At 49.5% G+C, this 25,230-nt stretch overlaps 7 protein-coding genes across 7 annotated transcripts; 2 read left to right on the top strand and 5 right to left on the bottom strand.

The window, feature by feature from the left end:
* Nucleotides 1–67: 67 nt before the first annotated feature.
* On the top strand, nt 68–356 carry HO173_004959 (uncharacterized protein; the record flags this gene model as incomplete). Its single annotated transcript, XM_037306877.1, has 2 exons — nt 68–264; nt 332–356. 2 exons carry the CDS (start codon nt 68–70, stop codon nt 354–356), a joined length of 222 nt encoding a protein of 73 aa, XP_037166001.1.
* An 829-nt stretch (nt 357–1,185) lies between these two features.
* On the bottom strand, nt 1,186–1,650 carry HO173_004958 (uncharacterized protein; the record flags this gene model as incomplete). The annotated part of the gene is made up of 1 exon (XM_037306876.1): nt 1,186–1,650. The coding sequence occupies one exon, from the start codon at nt 1,648–1,650 to the stop codon at nt 1,186–1,188; it is 465 nt and encodes a 154-aa protein (XP_037166000.1).
* A 21-nt stretch (nt 1,651–1,671) lies between these two features.
* Nucleotides 1,672–2,121, bottom strand: HO173_004957 (uncharacterized protein; the record flags this gene model as incomplete). Its single annotated transcript, XM_037306875.1, has 2 exons — nt 1,672–1,976; nt 2,046–2,121. 2 exons carry the CDS (start codon nt 2,119–2,121, stop codon nt 1,672–1,674), a joined length of 381 nt encoding a protein of 126 aa, XP_037165999.1.
* A 9,393-nt stretch (nt 2,122–11,514) lies between these two features.
* Nucleotides 11,515–13,285, bottom strand: HO173_004956 (uncharacterized protein; the record flags this gene model as incomplete). Its single annotated transcript, XM_037306874.1, has 5 exons — nt 11,515–11,999; nt 12,185–12,521; nt 12,580–12,637; nt 12,702–13,109; nt 13,281–13,285. 5 exons carry the CDS (start codon nt 13,283–13,285, stop codon nt 11,515–11,517), a joined length of 1,293 nt encoding a protein of 430 aa, XP_037165998.1.
* A 2,749-nt stretch (nt 13,286–16,034) lies between these two features.
* Nucleotides 16,035–16,415, top strand: HO173_004955 (uncharacterized protein; the record flags this gene model as incomplete). The annotated part of the gene is made up of 1 exon (XM_037306873.1): nt 16,035–16,415. The coding sequence occupies one exon, from the start codon at nt 16,035–16,037 to the stop codon at nt 16,413–16,415; it is 381 nt and encodes a 126-aa protein (XP_037165997.1).
* Nucleotides 16,416–16,946: 531 nt separating this feature from the next.
* HO173_004954 (uncharacterized protein) lies at nt 16,947–17,336 on the bottom strand (the record flags this gene model as incomplete). The annotated part of the gene is made up of 1 exon (XM_037306872.1): nt 16,947–17,336. The coding sequence occupies one exon, from the start codon at nt 17,334–17,336 to the stop codon at nt 16,947–16,949; it is 390 nt and encodes a 129-aa protein (XP_037165996.1).
* A 1,012-nt stretch (nt 17,337–18,348) lies between these two features.
* HO173_004953 (uncharacterized protein) lies at nt 18,349–24,315 on the bottom strand (the record flags this gene model as incomplete). The annotated part of the gene is made up of 6 exons (XM_037306871.1): nt 18,349–18,382; nt 20,329–21,677; nt 21,722–21,908; nt 21,965–21,972; nt 22,094–22,342; nt 23,851–24,315. 6 exons carry the CDS (start codon nt 24,313–24,315, stop codon nt 18,349–18,351), a joined length of 2,292 nt encoding a protein of 763 aa, XP_037165995.1.
* Between the last annotated feature and the right edge of the window lie 915 nt (nt 24,316–25,230).

Genomic DNA, 25,230 nt, shown 5'->3' with positions numbered 1-25,230 from the left:
GCCCACCTCTCGAAAAACTATTCGCAAATCTTTACGCAAAATCCAGTACCCCAAACAATCCCTTACTATGTCTCGCGAAGCCTATGCTCCTCCTACCCTCCAGCCCTCAAGCTCCAACTTCAATACCACCAGCACAGACATCTTAGGATCCTCAACACAGTACCTCTGCGGCGAGTGCAACGCCAAAGTGCAGCTGAAGAAAGGAGACGCGATACGATGCAAGGAATGTGGACACAGGGTGCTGTACAAGGAGAGGACGAAGAGGTACGTTTGGCTCCTGCTCTGTTGATGGGCATGGAGCTATGGTGGGCTGACGGGCTACGGTTTTCAGGATGGTGCAATTTGAGGCAAGGTGACATAGGGTCGTGAGGTAGGGAATGAGACACGACTTTTCTCGGCCAAGGGTTGAGGGATTCTTCACGGAATGCGGAATGATCTGGGGGATTGTCAAGACTGGGGCTCCTGACATGGCTCAGCGGAAAGAGCAAGGTGCTATTCGAGATATCAGATGGTGGCATGATACCCTACATATGCGTTCTGTCGAACAAGTTCCAGGATCGCTACATCAATACTGTCGGAAAAGAGACAGTTGAATGAATCTTCTTCCTGCCCACCTCGTGGGACTGGGAGCATTTCGCAGGCTATCCACACTGAAGCCCGAAGAAGCCAAACTCGCTCACAGAATCCACTACCTGTTTTTTCATTCTTCATGTCTACCCTACACTCAATAGAGCGCAGGTGCCCCCTTCACTAACTTATGCCTCGGCTCCCCTGTTCAGAACGACCATTGGATTAAAAAGAGCGTCAGCAAAACAGAAGTCAAACCGAAGATATTCCCGTCTCTATTTATGATCAATCTCTGCTCTTCAAGTGCATTTTAATTCCGTCCACTAACACCACAGACACAAGTCCCATTTTCTGGGCTTGTGTTTCCATCCGGTTTCACGCAGCAAGGCTCATAAAACCAGCTGCTTGAGCAGCTAAATTTACGAGCATTGAGATGTTATCAATGCAACAGAGAAGCGGCAAGAGAGGGCTTGTCAAGCTGTTTCTCAAGTCCTGGACCGCGGTGGACGTACTAAACACAGGTATCGCAAAGATTGCTTGTAGAAACATCATTGCGTGAAGCTTCTAACATTCAAGAACCAGCTTTCGCTGCTGCCTTCCTTATCAGTGTCACCAATATCACCTTTCCCCGCCATTTCTGCCCTCACCTCCGCCTTCATCCTCATCTCCACCTTCTTCTCCACCTTCCTCTCCACCTTTCTCTCCGCCTTCAACCCCGTCTCCATCCCCACCTTCATCCCAATCTCCATCCACACCGTCATCTTCACCGTCATCATCTGCGCCTCCTCCACCGCGGCTTCCGATCTCTGCAGAGGATGTCGAGTCTAAAGAGCGTTTGAATTCCTTGCAAGCTAGATCCTCGTCACCGCGGTCTGGACTCCGAGCCAAGACTCCTTCCAAATTACGAGCCCGAACTACCCGCTTGGGTGTCAGTCTCGCGGGACCATTAGCATTGACACGTGCAGGTGCCGGTACGGATGCCAGTCGCGGTGTAATAGGAGCCGGTATTGGAGTGACGCGAGGAGCAGGAGTTGGTGTTGGAGGTGTATCTGGAAGAGACGTGCAGAGGCCAAGATTTGGCATTGGGAACAATTCCATCTGCGTTTAGATGCAGTCTTGTCGTGGGGAGTTGGAAGCGATTTGGGTATCGTCAGCATCTCCGTCATCGTTGTCATTGCCGCTGGTGCCGTCATCGCCGCCATCTCCGCTGCGTCCTTCGTCAGCTCCATTCTCCTCTTCACCCTCGCCATCTCCGCCGTAACGGCGGTAGAGAACTTCGTCGAAGATAGATGCAGCACCGAGAGCCCTTTTGCAGTGTTCGACAGCCACTACGTCATCCGGGGACCATGCAGAGATGCCTTCAAGATCATGTTTATTCGGATGCGTGATGATCTCAAAGTCAATCGATCCTGGTCCGAAATCAGCTTCTTGCGATTCGAAAAGCACGTGTAGGTGAATGAGATTGAGGCTTGACTTACCAGCAATCGGTAGTGCAACGATGCTCACGATATGGAGTGTGATGCCGACGGTATCAGACAACAATTCCAACTGCATTCCGAGATAATTCACTCAAAGGTTGTCAAATCTGGTTGAATGTCAAACTCGAGATACATGCTGCGAAGGTGGAAGCGTCTTTCATATGTCTTTTGTACCTGAAGTCTAGAATATTCCATTATCACTTTGCATGAGCAGTCGTTCGAGGAATGCGTGCGAGGTCCTAATGTCACCGTCGGCAAGTCATGGCGCTGCGCGAGAGTCACATCGGATCGAGGAGAAGCCGCATTTGCTTCGACGGCGTATCTAGGAATAACCTCTCATCTACTGGAGCAATGTGGCGCCTCTTGGCAGATCTTTAGAGAAAGGTTCTGGTTAAGACGTGATCTTTGTTGTATTTCTGAGTTGTGCCCTTCCAGGGTTTAAAATACCTTTAAATTCACCATTGAATTCGAAGACTTGATGGCGATAGTCCTGACGTCGACGTTCCAGAATGTCAGACTTACAGGGTCTCAAAGCATCCAAGGAGAGTTCTGGACAGTGTAGAGGCGTAAGGAATTGGATCCTTACTTTTCACAGCCTACAGATATGGGATGTGCTTGACCAGGCCATTCTCCGACGCCACGCCAAGCATTCTTTCTGATGTACGAGAAGCATCACGTTCGTAGCTAAGTCTCGAACGGAGATGACCGAGGACGTAACCGCAGCTTGAAATCGCACATGAGGAAAGCTTGACAAGGGTACCTCGAGAAGAGTAATTGAGACTGAGCGTAGCTGAGATGTTTCGTTACGCATCTCTCACACACTTCGATATGAGAAGGGATACTCGCATATGAGGTGTGCTTCCTCGTGCACTCGTTACTCATGAATCTCTGGCCACAAGAGTAAGATGAAGGCGAGTCCACATAGCCTATGGCTCTAGGTCTCAAGCAGGACCAACAATTTTGAATCAATGATAAGATCTGTTCTGTCGTGATCGACACGTACTCCTCGTCACCAATCGAAAGAATGCCACTGAAGCATCGAAAGAACTGTTTTTGTACATTAGCTCTTATGCGAAAGACAATCGTAGATTACTTGGCTTGTCTTCAACCCAGCTTGTTCGTGGCGTAGGTCCAGTTTCTGGGCGTTGTCGGCGTTGTCGGCGTCCCTGGCTCCGGAGAAGAGACATGTAAGATGATTCCTCTTCCTATCCACGTCGCGGAACCGGCAACATCTCGCAAAGTCCATCAGTGTTGAAACCCTAAGAAGCTAAACCCGCTCACGAAATCCACTGTCCAATTGACTGCCTCCACTCCATAGAACGCAGATCACCTCTGCACTACTCTGTTGCTCAACTCCCCAAACCTTCCTGCGGTGCCCATATATCATTCGAAAAGCAGCCTTCCTGGCCTCCTTGTCCTTTCTCTCTTCCTGCCTCTTGATCTCTTTGCCTTTGAATGTTCTGCAACGAGCTTATTTCCTCTAGGATCAAGCAGCTCAGACCGCAGCTTATCTGCGACCTGTAGCGTTTTGATGACAGTCCATCTCTCTGTAACAGATCCATCGTGGTAGTAATCAACGTATGGTTTGTCATCGCTTACAACCACAGTTGCATGAGTCAGGAGAAGCATCTGCATGGGTGACAAGGGCTCCATAGCATGATGTGTAGAATTGGCCTCTTTGAATTCCAGCATGTGGTATGATAGCAGATGGACAGTGACATGGGATTTCCGCACTCAAAATAGCATTGCAATCACCTTTGGACGCACACGTGAACAGGAGAGTTTGACACAACATCTGGGACTGTGGTTGCACGGACACACACTTTCTAGCGATCGATCTCCTTGGCCAGGAAAATCCGGTTCACCCACAAAATTCGATAAGTCTGCTTGCTTTTTGGGTTTGTCTTGCATGCCGAACTGCACGTGCGAAAAAGTCACCGAGGACGTCAGAACTCAAAATCCCACTCGGGCTACCGTAGTAGTTTTGACTCATTAATCAAGCAGGGTTTTTATGCTAATGCAAGCCACTCGTTGCGACCGCTGTTGACATCGGGAATTCATTCTTAGTGGAGTGGCCATTAGCACCTCCTTAGTCTCGGCCTTACACCGCAAGCCTTCGGTCAAATGCAGGGTGGCGATCAGGGGCCTCGGGGAGTTCATGCGGGTGCCTGCATGGTGTGGGTTATGCTGCTAGGTGCATATGCACCAAGGGGAGCGTAATTCGGTGTGATCTGACCGCGGGCAATGTGATCGGAAACTGGGAAGTAAGTCCGAGGTTTCGAGCTTGATGAGGTGTGTTTTGATCAGATATATTCGGAGGACCTTTCATCTTTTTTTCTTTTTCGGCGAGTTTTAGCACGTAGTTTTGCATGATGGGAGTCGTTCGTGAGGTGCATATGTTATAAAGTACTGCATGGTCAAGAAAACGCAAGTCTCGGTCACCTGAATGCAGTATGGATGTAATGAAGATCGAAAATTTCGTAGTTCGTTTCGAGTTCCAACGTGGTCAATTGTGTAATAATAGGAGTTATTCGGGTTAGACGATCTTCCGCTTGTTGTTCGGAGAAAACATTAGAGGAAGCCCGCATGATGCGGGTCGATTGCGAGATGCATATGGAGCATTACATGATAAAGGGGTTGTATGCGTAAACAAGGGGAATCTAAGTCCCGGTGATTTGACTGCAAATCCTCCTGATGGAGAACTGGGAAGCCCTCCTGAATTTCCGAATGTGGTTTGGTGTTTTTGGACAGGATATTTTTGGGGTCGGATACTATCGGTCCAGACTCAAAATTTCTCTCCGTTAGCTGCAGGTTGTGCGGTAGGGTACTGTGATCTGCACTGCAGCTGCGTGGACTAATGCAGCATCTGTTTCGCCGATCTCTTGCCCAATACGTCTTTCAAAGATCATCGCTGCTTGGAGTAGCTTGGGCAATCGTCCTGAATAGTGGTGTTCCGATGAAGGTCGGCGGATCTCGTGATCGCTTAAGAGTGCGACTCAGCGCTCTCGATCTATTCTTGCCATCACGACTCTGCAGCTTTATGTGGGTCTTCTGCAGTCCTGACACTCTCGCCAAGCTCGATCGATAGTTTGGTAAAGCACTAGATTCACGGCTCGGCTACCCTAGCATATGGGCCCCTGGCGCTCTGCAGACTCTGCCGCGCGTCTTTTGGCAAGGTCCCGGATCGGCGGAGACGTGGACCGAAAACGCGAAAAGACTTGAGCACACAGGTCATCCTTGGAAGTCTTGACTATAGTGGCACGGCTTGCAGATTTGGTGTCTTGGAAGGAAACACCAAGTCGTTTCGCCCAATGAGCAAACTGGGGCCCATCCTTGCCGTAGGGGCTTCAGAGCAGGGAAGCGGGGTTTCAAAGCATATAAAATTGATGGCAAAATACCGTTTTAGACATGATTTCAAAGTCTGAAATGTCTTTAAACTGTTGTCGCACGACCCTTGACATGTGACTGACTGGAGTACGCCAATAGCTTAATCAATAGGTATGGGAATTACTTCAGGCAAGTTCTCTGGACCGGTGGTCGATTATTCCTACTCTGTAGATTTGCCGATTCTAATTCAGGGCTGGAGCCTATTCGAACGGTGTTAGTAACGTACGTTGACTCTTAACCTTTGAGCAAATGTAAGACACTGTGAACCCTTCAATGTACCTCTTTCAAACCGGAGTCGCTATTTCGCCACTGAGTGTCCCGCCTTCGAGTATATTACGGGCGTATTTTTGGCTCTGAGATCTATGCCGACTCCATCTCTAGATTGAATGACCCTCACCATCCTCAGATTCGGGCTTGGGGTCCACCAGACACCCTCCTAGCTCACCCCCAATGTCCACGACCACTAGAATGCATGACGGTCGGATGCTCTGGGGATACGTTTTTAGAGAGTTGAGGTGGGCACTGCTATATGGTTCGATGTCGGCAGAACATTGTTTTCATTGGTCTGGTACCGCGCGCTCAGTACGAGTCTCGGCCAACATCGTCCCGCCCTGGGCAAAGGATCGTAGTACGTACTAAACTAGCGCAATGTAAAAATACGGCTAGGTCTCGATTAGTCCTTACATAATCTACATTGGTTTTCTTGCGCCCTTACCAAGATCAATCGAGGTCGCGCTATACAAAGCTCAAGAAGCATTCTCAGTCCAACACCTCAGTTCTCCTTCGTGTATGTATTCTATTGTAATACGTGCCTGTTTCTAGGGGCAGTATTTGAATCGCCGAATGAGACGTTCAGCTAAAAAGCTCCTTGAAATGTCGAGTCTGCTCCAACTCCCTAGGGAGCTACGGGATGAAACCTACAAGCTCATATTAGGCTCACGAATGGTGCATTCGGTCTCTGAGGAAATCTCAGCCCCTTGAGAGGCGACTATCAAAGGAGCACGTAGCACCACCCACCTTGGCAACAACGAGCCAGTCTATATTGACATTCTGTGCTCTGAGAGATACGTCGAGACGAAAACCGAGCAAGAAGTCTATCATATCTCGCAAAATCTGGATCTGAATAGTCTACTCGGTACAATGCTGGGGGTAGCAGTGGCTAGATTCCGAGACTGCAGACGACACACTCGATGCGCGAGGGGCTGGCAGATATTTCCGCTGGGTAGGATTGTGTTGCGTGGACTTTTCAAGACCGTCTCTGTCAAAAGAAACAATTGCATGCCTCTCCTCCAAGCATCCACAACCGTCTACCAAGAAGCTAGCGCCATTTCTACGCCACCACTACCGTCTCGTTCAAAATCGTGCATACTTTGACGAGGTTTCCACTGATACCTGACCTCGCTGCAGCGGTCCGCGGTGAGGAGTATGCATTTGGATATCATTCTCGATGCTAAGAGTGACACCTGGAGCTGTAAAAGTGATGATCTTCGCAACACACTTGCGTTACTTCCCGGTCTTCAGGATCTTTATCTAACTATCGAGCAAAGCTGTCGAGGAGACTTTAGGACCTTTCTGGAAACACTGCAGGAGGAATCGCTACCTTTGTGGAGAAAAGACCTCATCCACTTCCGCCGCTCCTCACTCCGAAACGTCGCGGTCGTTGTCCTGGATATTGACTCATCTGGTTCACAAAATTGGAATCGGAATGGGCTACGGCAGCTTCGGTCCGCTTACCTGGAACGGGAGGGTCACTGGACCATGGCAGAGAGGGCAGAATATGCTAGAGTTTTGAGAGGTAAGTTGCTCGCTATATCACCTGTATCGTCTACGAGTACAAGTGATCAGGCTAATTGAGCAACAATATGCCCGCGATATCAGCGTATCCTGATGGAAATAAAGAACCATACTATCCTCGGTACTTAAAGTTCTACTCCTATCAATCGCTTGCCTTACACCGTCTATTTTCGGCATGGAAGGGCTCGGCCTCCCTACTCGTCTCTCACGATTCGTCTCGGTGCCCTGCTTACCGCCCCTCCCTCCAACCTCCACACCGTTTGCTATAATCCACCGTGACTTCCACGCTCCCAATCCCCTCACCAGCCACTTCGACCATCCGCCCAACCTCCGTCTCAGACCTCGGCGCCATAACCGGCATCACGTTCGCCGCTCTGTTATCCGGCCTACAGCAGCCCAACTGCTTCACTCACGTATCCCTGTGTCCAGTTGACCAATACCATCACCGCCACCTGATTATTGCTAATAATAAAGCCATTGCGACGACAGGCGTTCATTTGGTCACGGTCGCTGAAATGCCGAGCGATGAGGACTGTAGTGTCAGGCAAATGGTCGCGATTTGTGGGCGGCGAATACCCAGGACGCATGTGAGGAGGCAGGACTGAAACTAGATGCTCAATCTCGTTCACCGCTTACTGCGAGATGAGGGTTCGTAGAGCTGATGGGTCTTGGTGAGGTTACCACATTCAGTCGCGACCGCCGGCACTGTTCTTCGCCCGCCGCGACACCAACTCATCCCACCTCGCGTGCAGGGTCGGAGCGCCACTTTGGCGGCAGGAAGGCGCGAGATGTTCGATCCCGTCTACGGGGACGACGGCTTCGCCCTCTCCCACCTCGCCACGCATCAGAATTGGCAGCGACGAGGTTCCAAGATCGTGTTGTGTTAGTGGGCTATGATCAGGGCGAGGGAGTAGGGCTAGGCTGTAACGTGCTTTACGTCAGGGATGCATAAAAAGCAACAATTGATTTCGTATCAATCTCGGAGGGGTTCGAATACGCCTGGAAAAGTGTCGCATCGCTTAGCAATCTGCGAGTTTCTGAAGATTAAACCCAGGAGTATGAGCGGGTACATGTGGTTCATTTTCTCTTTAAAACCTGAATAATCCATATGACTAGTGGAATTACTTCTCAGTCCTACAGTAGTGCAGAAATCTTTTGCAAAAAACGTGGTCAACGAGTTGTACTGATGATATGTGAAATGCTATAACTGCTAACATTTTTTGGATAATGTGAAACTCCAAGATCTGCTTGATTGCGGAAGCTCCTTCTTCTCCTTCTCCATCTCCTTCTCCTTCTCCTTCTCCTTCCCCTACTCCTTCTCATCTGTATTTGATTGTCTTGCTCGTACTACCTCGATCTTGGCTGCCTCCTCTGCACACGCCAATCCTGCGCGGGTTCTTCTCCTCTTGCCATCGCAGACCCCGAAATGGCTCGTGGAACGCGCTGGTTTAGGATGTAGGGATGGTCGATTGGAGGACTCAGGCCTGGTCTAAATGCTTCAAACGTGACACCTAAACTCCGTACTTTCTTCGCAACTTCGCCAACAGTCTCTTGCGAAATGGCAAGGCCTCCTCCCCCGGCTTGACTTGACGGTTTCTGGCTACCTCCTGTGCACGCCAATCCTTCGTGGGAATTTCCCTCTTTGCTATTGCAAACCCCAAAATGACTTGTGACGCAGGTTCGTCAGAACGTTCACGGCTTTTTGGGAATCGAGTTGAAGAGCAGCGCAACGTCCTCCGGGTTTTCGAGGTGCGACTCAAGTTCATTGAATGCAATGGAGCCTGAGAAGGGACCCTTGTAGCAGTGGACTGTAGACGTTGTGGGAAAAGGGTAGAATTGTTGCCTGGACGGATGTTAGAAATGGTTAGAATCGGACTGCCGGTGCAGCATACCCTATCCGACTTACAGCCCAAAGCCAACATTACCGCTCCCAGCCGTCCCACCAGTCAAGAGCCGTGTTTAAAACCCAACCTGCTCATGCCAGCCCGATCACAGCATCATGAGTCCCGTTGACCTATCGCTCCCGGTCAACCCGCCTGCTGTCTTTTGAAAGGTGGTCCACCTGCCGCTTGTGGAACCCCTACCGTGGCGGCCACTGCTGGAGGTCCTACCGTCACAGAACGATCAAGAGCCGTCACAGCCACAGAAACAATCCCTTGTGTGGCACCTCACCAGTGACGAAGAGTGTTTGACAGGCCAGTGCTGACGGCATTCACTGGTGCCAAGTTGTGGGCCCCTAGATAGGATTTCCACAGAAACAGTGCCTCATCACTCTTTTTCACAGGCTCGAACCCTATGGTGGCCAAGTGCACATTGTCTTCAACACGTTGATCTCTGCTGTAGCTGGTATCATTTAGCACTGCTGGTTACATTCAAGGGCGGTTTTGATACTTACCGCGAGAACAGACTGTGTTCGCTTACGTATGGCTTTGCTATAACTCCGCCAAGGGTCATTCTGGCTACCATACTGATTTATATATAACCAGGTTAATTGGTTCCAATAAGCTGTATTAGCGCCTGGGGGCTTGGGTCGGCATGTATAAGGTATTATATTTATACGGAGCATGCTTGCGATTCTGGCGAGTCGAGTTGAAGGACCCGTCGAGACATGAACGCAGGACAAGATTGTGGTTATTGGATCTGAGGTTGCAGTCTTCTAGCAAGTTCTTGGCCCAACCGTCCGTCGTGATGTCTTGCAAAGATAGGCATTCTTCTGTCAACGGCTGACTCAATGGGGAGTGCACACCTGTATCCTTGTCAGTACTTGCACGCGCTTTGGGACCAGCAACATTTTACACTCACAAAATTCAACGACCATTACCCAGGCTCTGCAGAAGTTGTTGGAAGTCTTCGACGCGATTGCCACCAGGAAGGAATGTGTGACAATGATTGGGGTTGATGCCTTTCTGCCGGAGCTCTCCAAAGCGAAGACGACCAGCATAACGAGGAGCATTTATGTATCCTCTTCCAAGTAGGTTTCGAAGGCAAGTCGTGAATTTGGAAGATAGAAGAGGAATGGCAAAGAGAAGCTGAGTCGCCTGAGCATCGCTCTTCGAAGAGGCAAGATGTAAAGAACGATGTCTTCGAGCGATGGCAGTCGGGTCCAGAGGTTGCGGCTGAGCTTGAGATGTTGTTGTTGAAACTCAGTGTTGTCAACATTAGTCCTTTTAAAACCGACACCGGCAACGTTTCTCAAGTCACTCAAGTTTGCTGTTGAGCTCCAGAATTGGCGCATCACCTTTCCTTCACCATTCTACTGAACTAGACCTATCCATTAGGTCGCAACACCACCCGCTTCACACACATCTGCAGCACAGTTCGTTGTCCATTTCCAGAAGCTCTTTGTCTATGCTGTAGAACTGAAAGATATTAGCAAGGAACCCATGAAGATGTTGAACCCGATTCCGAAGAGGAAGATCCGAGGGGGAGACCAGGCTTCCCTGATCTTCTTTCAACATCACAATGGTGTCTTCTTGAAGCAGCCAGAAGGGAGTACCATCGAAGAAATAGACTCACGATGGTTATATATGTATGTTATACCACTTGCAAGCGAAAAGCTACTTGGAGGAAGCCACCCTTGCAAGGTACCACCTAGAAGCTGTTGTATGTTACCGAGAAGATTCTCTGAGCTGGGGTTTAAATACCTGAGAAATCCCCTCGGCTATCGGAAGCGCTACTGTTAGCTTGTGGCGTCTATTTGGCTATTCACCACACATAAAAAGCATTTTTGTTACCTAATGTGACATTTCAGGCGTTTTGCCTTCGTAACGTGTGAATAGGTGGAATTCACATGTTCCTGTGTTCACCTTTGCGCGGCTATTCTCTTCATCTCTGGCATTCACAGCTCGTTGTTCGATGATCATTGGTCAACACGCCTTTGACATTCACAGATGGATGCTTCCTTGTTTCCACAAGTAGGTGAATCCCCTCAGGTCACCGCTAATGTGAATGATGATTGCGTCGTTGTGCTTGAATGTCTCTTGACCCGGATGAGTTTTCTTTCCTAGGAGTCTCAACCTTCATTATACTAGACATTCATTTCCGAGATCCATTCTATCTTCCCTCCGAGGATTCTTACAATCCTCACAGATTGTCACTTTCACAGATTCGAGGGTCACACAATTTTCGGTCTTCAAGTCTCACCAGCCAAATGGGCCTTTCAAAGATGATGCTTCCCTTCACCTGCCCCAATTGAAATCCTTCTCATTTGCTTCTTTGGTCATTCATTGGCTCTCAAAGCCTACCATAAGGAGATTTCATAAAGATATCTTGTGCAAAGAAGTAACCTTCATCTCAGACAAACGACTTTGTCCAACTTTAGCTTCTGCTCTAGCAAATACTCGCTTACCGCTTCCCTCACATCCACAGCCTGCACCCCCACAGCTTCGTCCTCCACCAAATCCCAAAAATCCGCCGACCCCTCCTCGTCATTGGACTGCGCACTAATCGTCAACTCTCTCGTCGCAGCCTTCAGTTCCCCTTTCTCCAGCTTCTCCATTGCACCACTCTTGATCTGTTTCACATCACCTTGTTCAACGCTCAATTCCTCCCCTGTCTCGGTTTCCAGAGCAGCGAGAATTTTTTTGTGTGTTGAGTTCAGCACGCCGGAGATTAAAATGCTGCGGTTTACTATGGCGGCTGGGTGAAGCAGCATGTTGACTACGGCGGTGGGGATGACCGGGAGGGACATCCAGCAGGCGAGGTTGTTGCCGGTGCCGTAGATTGTGGCGCGGCGGGCGGGAATGTCGAAGCCGGCGACACCGAGTTCGAGCCCTAGGTTTCAAGTTAACTCGCCGCGTAGTCAAGAGATGACATGCTTATGAAAATCTAGACAAGTGTCAAAAAGCGTTGGACGTATACATATCGAAGAAAGACCCTCCATTCAGAGCAGTCCAGGCAATTTTGCCCGTCTTTGCTCTCTTTTCCAGATACCCTCGTATCTTGACCTTGTCACCCACGAATTCCATCGGGAAAGTCTGGTAGTGTGAACTCAAAAATGTTGGCCACATAGTCGCTAGCAAAGGTCAGCTTCACCCCTGCTTCGATCGCCGCATCGATGAGCAATTTTTGAGCAGCGACCTTAGTCTGGCCGCCTAGGACGCAGCAGAGGAGAGTGTCTTGGTTGCGGAGGGTACTAATAAGGGAGCCCGAGGAGTCGAAGTCGGTGGTAATGACGTTGATGCTGTCATTTGGCGGCGAATAGCTGGAAGTCGGGCGGGTGAGAGCGGTGATTTGAAAGCGGTCGCATTCCTTCAAAAGGGCGGCAATGGTAGCGGAGCCCACATTCACATGCGGCTATGCTGTTCAATTATTACCGGCTGTTTAATGGTGAGAGTATAGCTCGGAGTCTTACCGCAACGGTGGCGACATTTTTGATATGCGTCTTTCTCAAACACTGATAGTAACGATGACTAGAAATTGATAGTCTAGGTCAGATGGAGAGAAATAGCATGTAGTGGAGCGGATTCTATGCACGCATTATTGAAAGCATCAAGCATCGACACATTCGAAATCAACCTCAGTCGTATGCCATTCATATCTTGCATCCCAAAACCCATTCTATCGAATGTTCTTCTTCGAGAATTCGTTCCCAGGCTCTCGAATTTGACTAAAATGGGTCCATCCAGGTCCTTCAGCACGTCTTCACAGCCTTGCCGGCATGTGACCAGCTTGACTTCCTGCTCCGTCGCCAGACTTTGTTGAGAGAACAGCTCTTCTGTCTCCTTTATGACATTGTGCAAAGCGCCGACTTCGCTGGAAAGCTCTGTGTAATTTCCGGGCGAGTCTTTGCACTTCTTGTAGACTTTCCAGCAGAGCTGACCCACGGCGACGAAATCGTCGATTCCATAGCCGAAACTCATTTCAGGTATGTATATAAGAGGCCTGTACAAAAGCAATGATGTTTAACCTTACAAGCCCTAGCGATCGATTTAGTAGCTCGTTGGGAACAGAGTCCACAGATTGCATACGTCTTAGTTGTTGCGGTAGCCTTGTTGCTCGACGCAGGTGCCTATCATGCGGTGATAGAGTCAATTCAAGCATCTTTGAATCTACTCCATCTCATTCAACGAGCCGAGAGTGTTTTGTTTGAGTTTCACGGAACAAAGAGTTTGACACTACCGATAGATAGAGCTTGACCATTCAGCCAAGATTTTCACGGGACGGCATGTATGCATAGCACTGACGAGCAACTACTGTACCTTTGTCACTCACTCACTTCGCAATGACAGAATCATGCGCACCCATGATCGAATAGGGCAATGTAGGAGATGTCTTCGCTCTTTGTTTGCTCTCCGTGCACGTTCAGCTGACTAGACATTCTCGTCCTCCAAACACCAACACCGGCAAGCCTGCCGCTCCTTCTCTCCCGAATTCGTTAGCAAGTTCGGCCGCCTTTGTGTGAAAGGACGAGCTACCCTCCTTACTCACCCTCCTCCCCCTCCATCACCAACAAGCCCGCTCCCATCAGCCGCCCTCATCAGCCACACGTCAAGGATCCTTCCCCTTGCCTAAAAAGCCTGCTTTGGGCCCTTACCCCAACGAGGGCGACGTTCTTGATATGCATCTTGCTCAATGACCAATAATGCAGAGTGACGGTGCTCTATCTCAGAAAGGAAGAGATGGCAAATAGGAGACGAAAGAATGAGCAAATTAGGGGTATTAGACAATGCGTGGTTGCTGTTGCCTAATAGTGCTACACTCTTGCATCTACAATGATGCATGTTGAAGTAGGCTGGTGGCATGGACGGTATCAGGTCGAGTCAACAGGAATTGGATACTGTAGATGTATAATTCAGATTGTCCTTTCGCCTAACAAGAACCGCGGCCCTTAGACCAACAACTTGACACAATGTCCCCAGTTTTGTGTTCAAACGTGCCGGAAAGCTCCTCGTAGCTTTCTCTCTTCTCGCCACTGTTGTCCACGTCTTCCCTACGATCTTCCATAATCATCCTCGTCCTGACTGGCAACGGCATTTCAATACGTTCGTACGTCCTCGTCTTCCACTTCTTCCTCCGGCATCCCGTCCTCAGCCAGCAATAAAGCAAGACGCTCCCACCTTTCTTCACTTCTTTCTGTCTTCCCCACTCCTGTCCCCTCAACCTTCAATCTCCACGCTGGCCGACCCAGAATCCAGAGCAGGTTCGCTCAGAAGGTCACTCCTAGTATAGCCGGAAGCACCATACCCAAGAATGGCCCACGCTCAATGCCGAAGTAATCGGCCATGTCTTCGACCTTGCGCTCTCTTGTATCACTGAAGATCATGTAGAGGCGGCTGTAGGCTGATTGCAAGGACGCCAGAGGCGTGCAGCCTGGTGTGCCCATTAGAGACCAAGGCGATGAGTATGTGTCCTCGAGCTCTTTCTGATTGATGTCTGCTTGCACTTGGTACGCACTCAAGAGCAGATAAAATGGCCAGGGATGGCAGGAGAAGACGAGCTTGCGGCGTTCGTACCAGAGAGAGTCACGATGGAAGGCATTGAGGTATAGCGTTTGATAGCGAGGATGCGCGAGGGTGGTATTGCAATGTGTCGCTATGGCATTTGGAAGGATGCTTCGCCAATGAGTTCAATCGTTGTCCACCAGTCTGCTCGTTGTCGTGACCTTGAGAGTGGTCGCATAAAAACTTTCAGCTGCCGGCCGGTTGTTCTCCGCATGGGTCCGTGGCACGCCTGAAAAGAAGTTCAGCGCTAATGATAGCCCTGAGATCTTCATGGTTTAGTCGTAGAAGGGAGAAAATCTGTGGAGACAATCGTGATGCTCTCCTTTATAGAAGGTAGCGTATTCTGAAGGCGTTGCGTCCTAGACTCCTAGTCTGGGACCAATGTACGAGCTCCGAGGAGCGGGCTTCGGAGACAAGAATTCTTGGGGTAGAGCTATCAGGCCATGCCGATAGACACTACCGTGCGTATAACAATATGGCTTATACGGAGGCAGTTGTAAGTGAAAGTGAGGTCGTGGAAGCGCCCAAGCGGAGAGGTGTTTTTATGCATCAATTATGCAGATTTCATGCATGCTTTATGCATGCTGGTCGATTAGAGAAACCAGCCAATCTCAAGATGCCAATTTTCACACAAACCCAAATGTAGATTTGACGCGCTCATCTATGTAAGCTCATGATGAAAATTCAATAGGGTGACCAGATGCCAGGACCGTGTTATCTTCATTTTAAGATACAGCGATATGAAAAACGACGCGAGGGCCTGCATAAAGTACATCCGGTCTGCTGTAAGACGCGTCGCTTGATGATGGGCGTACAAAATCAGGTTTCAAGGAGTTCCAGATAAATAAAAACCTGTTTAGCAAGGTCATACGGTACGATGTGGGCACACATGGATTGCTCAGCAGGCAACCCATGCATTACAGAATAGGTCCTGTATTCATTAAACCCTGCTGCTGTCCATGTACTTTGTCAAAGATTTTTCAAACGGGAAAGAAATCATGTCGCTTGCCGCAGAAGTACTCAGAATGTTTGTTTGCTTGCCTTGTTCGCCCCTGGGCATGTTTCAGATGAATCTGCTCTTACAAGGTGCTGCGCAACTTATAAGCCGATCTTGAGGCTCGTTCAAAATTTGCTCCGCAGTCGTACCACCATACCAAAGAGACAAATCGGAACCTTCGCTTTACATCTGTGCTGAGGAAACATCACCCTGAACCATACCACAAGAAGGTAACTCGAAATTCAAGCCAGTGCTGGACCTTCTCATACTAACACTTGTAGCAGTGGTGGATTCATTGAACCCTTCCTGAGCTGCTACCTCTAACGATTAAGGGTATCCTCCTCCCAAAACCACGCAGGACCCGCAGCCATGAGCACATACAAGCGTTTCCCTCAAGCAAGCTCCCACTACAACCAGGCAAATTCCAAAGCCATCACTGCCCTCCGGGAGATGCAAACCGCCATGAGAGAAATGAGCGCCGAACACGTCAACTTCCACAAATATTTCGACGGCGTACAAATACAGCTCCAGGAAATGAAGAAGGCCTACGGCAGTAAAGAGCTAGACCCTGAAGTCATTCGATCCACAGCTCTTGACAAGTTTCTCTCGGAGGGGAACCTTCCCAAAGTCACGGCCCTTGGACACTTCGCGGTGGAGAATGCTTTGAAAAACTTTCAGCTGCAGAAGAAGATGTTGGACGAGATTCGTAAGCAGACGGGGGAGTTGGTGGAATCGCTGCTGGGGGATTAGCGCTGCACGTGTGGAGATGGGCGTGGTGCGGGAGCTTAGGCTGCTGGCGACGTTGAAAAGGATCAGCTTGACCTGTAGCTGTTGTTGGGTGTAAGGGAGATAGGTGGGGCAAAAGTTCACAGTACACTGGCCTACTTCTGAAAGCGGACAGAGGTTCCTTTGAGATGGCATGTAAATCCGGTCGCAGCCATGATAGTCACACATATTCTTTTCATGAGCAATTTCCCGTATCGCCGATGCTTGCTGTCGGTATGCCTCTCATTATCAAAGGAAAGCTACAAGACTCTTCCCAAAGGCGCAGTGAACGGACAATCACGCTTTGACCGACATCGCGCAAAAGAACCGGTGCTAATATACCTAAACGCGATATCGCCTACAATAAGATGATTCATAAACTATTAGAGGATGATACATTTACAAGTGGTAAGAAAAAAATCCAGAGAAGGCCTAGACTACCCCCTCTATCCTCGTCCCATCAATCTCCCCTTGCCTCCAGCCACAACCCCACCGCCACTCTCACACACCCACCACCTAAGAATCCCCACCAAACTCCACGATAAATTGAAAAACCGCATCCCACCACCCATTCCCATCAGGCCCATCATCATCATCGTAACGCCCCCACGAGCATACGACGTCTGGGATATGCGGCAGCGTGGCCACCCAAACGGTATTCTGAATCTGACTGCCCAAACAAGTCGTCGGAGCCGTGAACGAGATGCCCGTCACCCCATTGTTGTTGGCACATTTCCAGTTGATGATGCCGAGGCCGCAGGTGCCGTGTAGGTTGTCGAGGAAGCCCTGGCAGAGGCCGGCGTTTTGGCCGTTCGAGAGCTGGAGGGCGTAGTCGGAGGCGGCGGTATGGTCGATGGCGTTTTGAAACCCGCCGCACTGGCCTGTGCCGCCGACTTGACGGGACATGAGGGGGGGTGGCTCTGGTGAGGAGAGGGAGGAGGGAGAGGAGGGTTGTGGTGGTGAAGTGCATGGTGGGCCTTTTTAGAGGCGGTTGGGGAGGAGTTGCGGCGAGCAAAGGTATAACAGTGGTGATACTGGGGCGAAGAGGATGTGTAATGGGAATGGTCGGGAATTATGAGGATGTAGGTTTCTGCTAGTGACTGTGTCAAATGCAGGAGACTCTCCTGATCAACCGAAGTGCTGCTGAATTGGTAACATGTTTCTGCGGTTGAGGACATCGTAGACTTTATAGCATTTCTGGAATATTCAGACCTAGCCATCGGATCGTAAATCATGACAAGCACGTCGAGAGCCATGAGCTCGCCGGTACCACACTGACGAAAACCAGTGCTGACATTCATTCCAACACCTCTGATACTGAAGCGATTCTCACAGCCCCCAGTGTCTGCCACGGTTTTAAAAACGGAGATATACAGCAAGAACGGTTTCGTCCATTTCCCTCACACATACCAGACAATGGACGTTAAACAAGATTAACATTGAGAATAACCATCGGTTTCCACAAAAGTCGCCGCAGCGCAGTGAGGGCTAAGGTACCGCAGCAACGCTACTGGATACCATCTTCTTTTATCTCTGCATTGTCTACGGCGTCTTTCAGCAGTAGTCAGGTACAGGTCTCGAAATCAAGGTTCTTCGCTTGCGATAGCGAAGAATGAAACCCTTACTCATCACGCTAAGCGCTAAGCGAAGGCAAGCGAGGTTTCAACTTCTGAGTAGTGGTAGCGGATGTTTACAAGGTAGGGTAACATCATGAGTAGAGTTCAAAAGAAAATGGCCAACTTTCCTAGCGTTGGGGCCCAAGTTGGTCATTTTACCCAGCTTGCCGCAATCTGCTTGTTTGATCGTTCTTCAATGCGTGATAGCAATCCACTGGGCCTAGTACGATGAGGAACTGACTGTGTTGGGAACCTTTGTTGTGGCAATAAAAATACGAAAAAAGTGTCAGTATTCGGATAATTCAGAAGATGAGAATTGGGAGCAGGAAGACGAGGCTGTGGATCGTTAGTAGGTTCTCCAAGGCAATGGGCTATGGCTATGGTTCAAGCTCTTACACTACCCTTGTTGGTGGGGAAACCAGTCACAACTTGGGTCTCGGACCAATGGGGGCGAATTAGGGCCGTCTTGCGTATCTTAGAGACCAAGCTGGCAGTCCGAGCCCTAGTCATGACGCGGGAAAAGGTCTTCAAACCAAATGACCTGTCGATCGGAATATCAGGAATGACCCTCGAATGTTGTAAGCTTTTGGACACCAGGCGAGCTACCACAAAGGCATTTTGGGTCGCTAAAGTTGTGGGTATTTTCTCGAATCTGAGATTCAGCGTGGAACCATTCGTTTCATGACCAAAGTTGTCCTAGAAAGTGCGTTAGACAAGCAAAATAGATTCCTTGTTCATGCTGCTCTGTCAGGGGTTCGGGGCTTCTCATCTTGTTTGTGGAACGACACTTGCGTAGATGAGTCAGTGAGGGGTCAAGAACCTTTGCTCAACAAATGTCAGGCGGGTCGAACTTTTCAAGTAACGGCCTCATCCGCTTAATTTCGCACTCTCCCTTTTTTGATAAAGCATCCAATGTAGGTCTTCAAGCCCCGCGACCGAAAGAACTTCAGGCCGCAAAGATAGGATGTAAAGCAAAGCCTGCCTTACCACCTTGACAATACGATCTATGGTAAGCCGCGATCCTTACATTCAAAGACAGAAGTTCCTACCGAGGAGCTTCCTTAGTTAAATTAAAAGACCCAACTGTTGAATAGAAGAACGGATGGCAAAGGGTCGCTAAGATCATACGCCCTTAGGAAATCTCGCCCCTCGAAGCTCGAGCGCCCGCCGCAACTACTGGGAATCACCATTTTGCAGCATCATTGTGGGAGCAGATGGCGTTAGCTGTGACACGATGTAGCCGCAGATTCTCACCGTGCCACCATCCGTGGGCTTGGGTTAATTCTACTCTGTCGGGAGCACGTTCCAACGATAACAGTTTCGCCACCTGTGGGTATTGTCCCTGTAGCTCAAGTCATGTTCGTGATCGTATACTTTTAAAGTTCTTAGTAAGATCTCTGGAATTATACCCATCATTGCTGAGGAGCTTTGGTTCAAATCAAAGGCTCGAAGAATTATGTGAAGGCTGTGGTGTGCCGTTCCGGCATGTGCAGTGCCCCAAGATTCTCGAGTCGGCGCGTTTATGGAGTTGAGAACGGAGAACGCAGGCATGCTATTTGCCCTTGTATGCAATGGGGGCTTTGGGAATTCGAAAAGATCGCTGGTGCGGGCAGGTGTGGGAACGTGGGAAGAGGGAAATCCGGAGTGCAGAGGGTCAGGCCAATTTTGGCTTACGAGTAGGTGAAAGATATGATGATACCCTAATTCGGTGCGACTGGATTAGTGAACATTTTGATGAACGCTGGAACGGCTGTTGAACAATGTATCTACTCCTGCGATTGAATTTGCGCTCTTCTTCTACGATCGCAATTTTGAATGCTTGTGAATTTGGTATCACAACGCGCATGGATTTGAATGTGTAAGCTTAGCACTAGCTGATTGTTTCTTTCGGTATGCGTCTCTTCTTAGAAATGGACTGGAGCATTGGATTCAAGACAGACGTGATTGTTGAACACAATCATGAACAAGCGAAAGAACCACAGATGCATGCATCATGTCTTCCCCAGATCTGCGCGTGCTCGTGAAGCAAAGGCCTAGTGTTGGGCTGAACTGTGGCGGGGTTTCGGTCATGGTCTTGTCTGATCTGGTGAGGTGCGAGATGGGGATAAAAGCTGATTCGCTGAACGCTGCAATTAATCATCTCATCCCGGATTCGTCCTTCTAGACTAAGGCCATGCACAGTCTTGCAAGGCTGGATGCGAGTTTTTAGATAGGCGTCGCTTTGAGAATATCAAGAAGGCTTTTCGTATTCGACCAAAGGCTCGGACTCGCGGATGAGTCACTCAAATTGTAATTGAACACCATTCGCCTGACATAACCGACACATATCGGTGAAGATGAGATGCATGCGATTGCCGGAGTCGAAGAGATCGTAGAACCGATACTTTAGTGTTTTCAGATTCGACAGTCGTGTGCGTTTGGCATTCACTAGACTTCTGATGAATGGGCGAATGTGGCTGACTATCCGACGGGATTGGCCAGTCGTATCAATAGTCTCAATGGAGATAGGCAACAAGTCTGCCATGTTCAAGTCGTCACCGGCATCTGGATCCACTAAGAGGCTGTGTGTAATATGGAGCACTTTCAAGTTCTCAAACAAGCGCAGATTGCCCATGTAATTTCCTTCTCCGTCATGGTAGCTCATCTTCAAATACTCTAGAGAGTGTCGGCAATGATTGAGAAGGGCGGATCTTATCCTGAAGGCATCGACTGTCTTACCGAGCGCGACGTATGTAAACCTCTTCAGCCTTTTGATTCCTTCGAGAAGTACAGGAATGTGCTTCCCAATCGCGCCACATGAGTCAAAGACCAATTCGGTCACATTAGAACTTTGAGGAGCTATGAGGCAGTCGGGAATACCACGTCTTTGACGAACATTGTCGACATCGAAACATGATATCTTCTCCATGGAAGGTTGCAGTGCAAATAGCTTTACGAGAGATATGCCCTCGTTTCGCTCAGAAACGCTGTCGGCCAGGTGGAAGCTCCTCAGTTTGAGAAATGATGTTGAAGGGGCATTCTGGGCCATCCGGCGAATGCTAGTGAATAAGAGAGTTCGTTTGGGGGGGTCTTCGAGCGAAAGCGTGCAGAGGTTTGGGAGAAGACTTAGCAAGAGGGCCAGGGTTGGATCCTCGTGCCCACTCTCAAGGAGTTTGATCCAAACGTCGATCTCACTAGGGAGCACATGTTTCGCTTTTCGAATGCCATTCCTGAATAATTCCATGTCCCGCTCAGGATACGGTACATGCCAGACGTAATTCTGCACGTCATCTACCTCCAGATCCAGACGACAGGGAACACCACGATTTGGATCTTCCCAGCATGTGCGCCAGTCACAGATACAGACTTTCTCGATGTAGAAAGCAATGTGAGGATTGAGTAGAACGTCTTTCAGTAGATGCGCCAACATGCTACCATCGCAGCTTCGGTCATTTTCAATGATAGAATATTCCGATTTCAAGCGATGGTGCTCTTTCAAAGACGGTTTAGCAAAGGCGAAGATTCGTTTTGAGACCAGAGCAAAGCTTGCGATGTCATGTGGAGGGAGGACGTGGTGCCACAGCTCCAGGATAATCTCATTCGGAAGATCATCAAATCCGGTCATGGTGAGTCGTAAAAAAGGTTCGGGCGCCTGGAAGAAGGGTCAGTCCAAAACTCTGGCTATCGTCCCCCTACATAGAGGCTCTCACTTTTTCCGCACTTCTGTGGATTTAGTCGACTCTGAAGCTTGTTGGTCTTTCGGAGCCTGTCAAAGGATCCAGTGCTGAGGGCTTGCCATAGAAGTGAAGGGCATGTTGGATACAGCGTCGGAGTGCTGTGATCAGCAGTGGTAGTACCGAGTGTTGTGAGAGCTTCCGAAGGGCTAAAAGAGACAATGGGCACATGAGCAATTCCCTTGGTCCACTAGTGCAGCCCTACAAGGCGATCTACAGGTGTCAAGACCCCCACCACCCCCAGGCTTCATAAACCTGTCACAGACACCAGGCGACTACAAGAGCATATGCTCGACAGCTCAACAAATCCCTCACTTATCAGTTTGGAGCTCACTGGAAACAAAGCTGCCTCAATGACTGCCTCTGCGACACCCGTCACCGTGGAACCTCCGTGCCACCCGCTTCGAGCAGAACTAGCACGAACAGCAGCACCTAGGCCGCGAAGCCTTGTTGGAAACCTCAAGACGCCAAGGTCTGCGATGATCCAACGCTGCTCCTGCGTGTGCGTGTACACTTCTTCTTCCATCTCACCCCAGCGGAGACGCTCCCCTGTCACGTGGCAGTCATCCTGGTATCGCAGAGCCTCGAGTTCCAGATATTGGTTTTAGAGTTGGGCACAAGGATACGATGGCTGAAGAAGGTAAGAATGTGGACTACGAATTGAGATTGTCCGAGAGAAAGACTTGGAGGACAAGACCAGGAGGACGGCTTTGAAAGAGATGGTATCAGGAAAAGTTAGGACATCTCCACTGCGGAAGAGGGGCTGAGGGTTAAAGCGCTTGCTTTGGATTACAATGGGTGTCATCGAAGCAGATGAGGATACTGGACACTTAGTGTGCAAGGTGGCGAGACCAATGTCTGCGGGGTAGACCTGAGGAGGAGCACGCCCGACCATTGGTTCAATGCAAGAGAAGACGTCAGATAGCAATTGGGATCAGCACGCCTCCATTTTGGTCAGTATCTGCAAGAACTCACGGCCATCGACTCGCTGACGAGGTGCGACCTCATTGCCCAGACGAAGGCACCCTCATAACTGAACCTTCATCAAAAGCCGTTTGGACGCCAAAGACAACGCATTGTTCAACTATCCCAAGGAACGGCCTCTGCTATTGTGTTAGACACGTTGGAATCAATTACGCTCGTCTTCAATGACCATGACCCGCTGAGCATCTTGTCCAATGGAAAGCCTCACCCCACACTGGCTGGATTTTCCACCATCTTGGCCCCAGTCCCGTCACTCATAAATTTCTGAGTGTCGTTGACTGGGATGGATGGGAGCTAACCGGTAAGCCTGAGGTGGGGGGACTTGGATATGTACTATAGTAGTACCACTGGTGTGTAAAGCACCCCAACCGGCTATCTGGCTGGGAGATATTTCACATTCTCTTTCACAGGTACGCGCTAACACGACTATTGGTAATAGTCTCATCGCTCTGATAAGCCTTACAGTCGCCGTTGAATGTGCCACAGACATTAAGTAATGGGCTAGTATCGGCTGGGCTTGGGGCGCACAGTGGGAGGCGTGGATGGGCTACGAAGGCATCACCGCAACATATAAAGTGTGGAAGCCATAGAGATATCCAGCTTGTCAAAAGTTTGCCGCTAGAGTAGCAGATCTGAAATACAATGTCACCAGAGAACAGCCATCTCCTTCGCTAGTCTTCTGGAATCTGTAGACTGCAACTTCTTCCGGGGCTCGTGCATCCCGTGATCCGCTCGATTGTACGAGGGACGGCTGACAGCAACTGCTGGGCACAGGGTACTCACTGACAGTAGGTAAGGCAGGTCTTGTATCCAAACATTCAGATTCGCCACGTTGTGCGCTAACATAGAATGCCATCATTTGTCGTCGTGATGATGATGGTGATGAGACGGTGACCGACCCCCTGATTCCTCGGAAAGCTCGTACAACAATCTCGAGCTGCGACACTTATGGGTCACCATGTCACCACTGATGATGTCTTTCTCACTCGGATTTTTTTAGGACTCTCCACTGTACCGTCTGCAGCGCAAAGGATGCCCTGTTTCCTCCATGTCAGACAAGCAGTCTTTACACCCCGCCTCAGACGATAGCAACGAGAGAGCACTGACCTGGCGTATATAATCCAGACAATGCGTCCAGTGTGCCTCATCGTTCAATATCTCTTCGATGTTCTTATCTTCTCCCGGTGCTTGAGCGTCATGATAATGTTTCAAATGCATCAATCGTTGAATTTCCGCCCTTATCATTTGCAAGCAATGTAGCTGATGAAACATGCTGATTCCATGTTTCCTCACGACACCCTCTGTGTCTGGCTGCCTGACGAAGCCGCCATTAGGCGTCGTGAGCTTGCCCCAGTAGACATCGGCGTCATGCGACAAATTCATGAATTGGTGGTGCTCGGTGAATACCATGGTCTCGGGGAGAGGGTCGTTGCCGCAAACTTGCTGGAGTCCGGTTGTAGACCACCAGTACTTGGGGTTAGCTGTGTACGCAAACGTGGTGATGGATATCATGACAGCAAGAACAATAACGCAGGTCACCAAAGCCATTGCGCCTGAGCAGAGCGACTTCATCGTTGGTGTTGGTGTCCGAGGTCGTCGAGAGCTTTCTTAGGCTTCGAGTTGATTCAACGGTTGGAAACAAGTGATAATCAAAGAACAACACAAGATGATGCGAATCGCATAGAAGATGCTTACTTACGAAATCAAGAGAGGCTTGATCCTCACAGTGCCCTACTATGCGCGGAAAGGATCCGTAGCAGACAACCCAGAGAAGAAGATATGCAGATCAGGCTTCAAAGATGATGAGGTGTCTACATGGATCACGCATTTGCTGATGTGATCATTGAGGTTGATCACGCAATCTTGTACTTCATGAGAAGCTTATAACATGCCTACATGGCCAAGACGTACCGCCATGATGGGCATTTATTGAAACGGCAGATGAATGCCAATGAAGATGTACGCTAAGCGACATTATGTTTGCTAAAGGTGTTGGAACGCATAACCAGGTCAATGTGCAGCGCTCAGCTGCAGATCAGGGATATTAGGGCGGAAGGGCCGGAACGAGGATATCTCGAGACATAGCAGTCATTGGTTAATTGATCATATGTACAGTGACTTTTGCCTCATCCGTTGGCGGCTGGCGGAACTTGCCGGAATCTATAGCACCTACTTTACCGATGTCCCTCAACTTCTGAGTAGACATCGAAGTTTTGCCACTCTGCCCAAAAGAATTAACTCACACTCATGGCATTCCATTCACGCCAATGGAAGCAAAATGTCTTATCCGAGTGTCTCTATGACCTTCCTCTCCTGAACACTACTCCCGAACATGATTTTCGAAGGCCCTGCATTGATCTCATGTTTGCCATTCTCTTCAGTTCATTTCTCTCTCCTCCAACATCCTAGCCAAATCGGTCTCATACCTGCTCTTGTCGGTCTTCCTCCGCTTTTCCAGGTTTTGACTCCCTTCACAAGTCAGCGCTC

The sequence above is a fragment of the Letharia columbiana genome, assembly GCF_014066305.1.
Source record: "Letharia columbiana isolate WasteWater2 chromosome Unknown Sc0000013_s0, whole genome shotgun sequence".
NCBI classification, from domain to species: domain Eukaryota; kingdom Fungi; phylum Ascomycota; class Lecanoromycetes; order Lecanorales; family Parmeliaceae; genus Letharia; species Letharia columbiana.
This window is presented reverse-complemented; position numbering and strand designations above follow the sequence as displayed.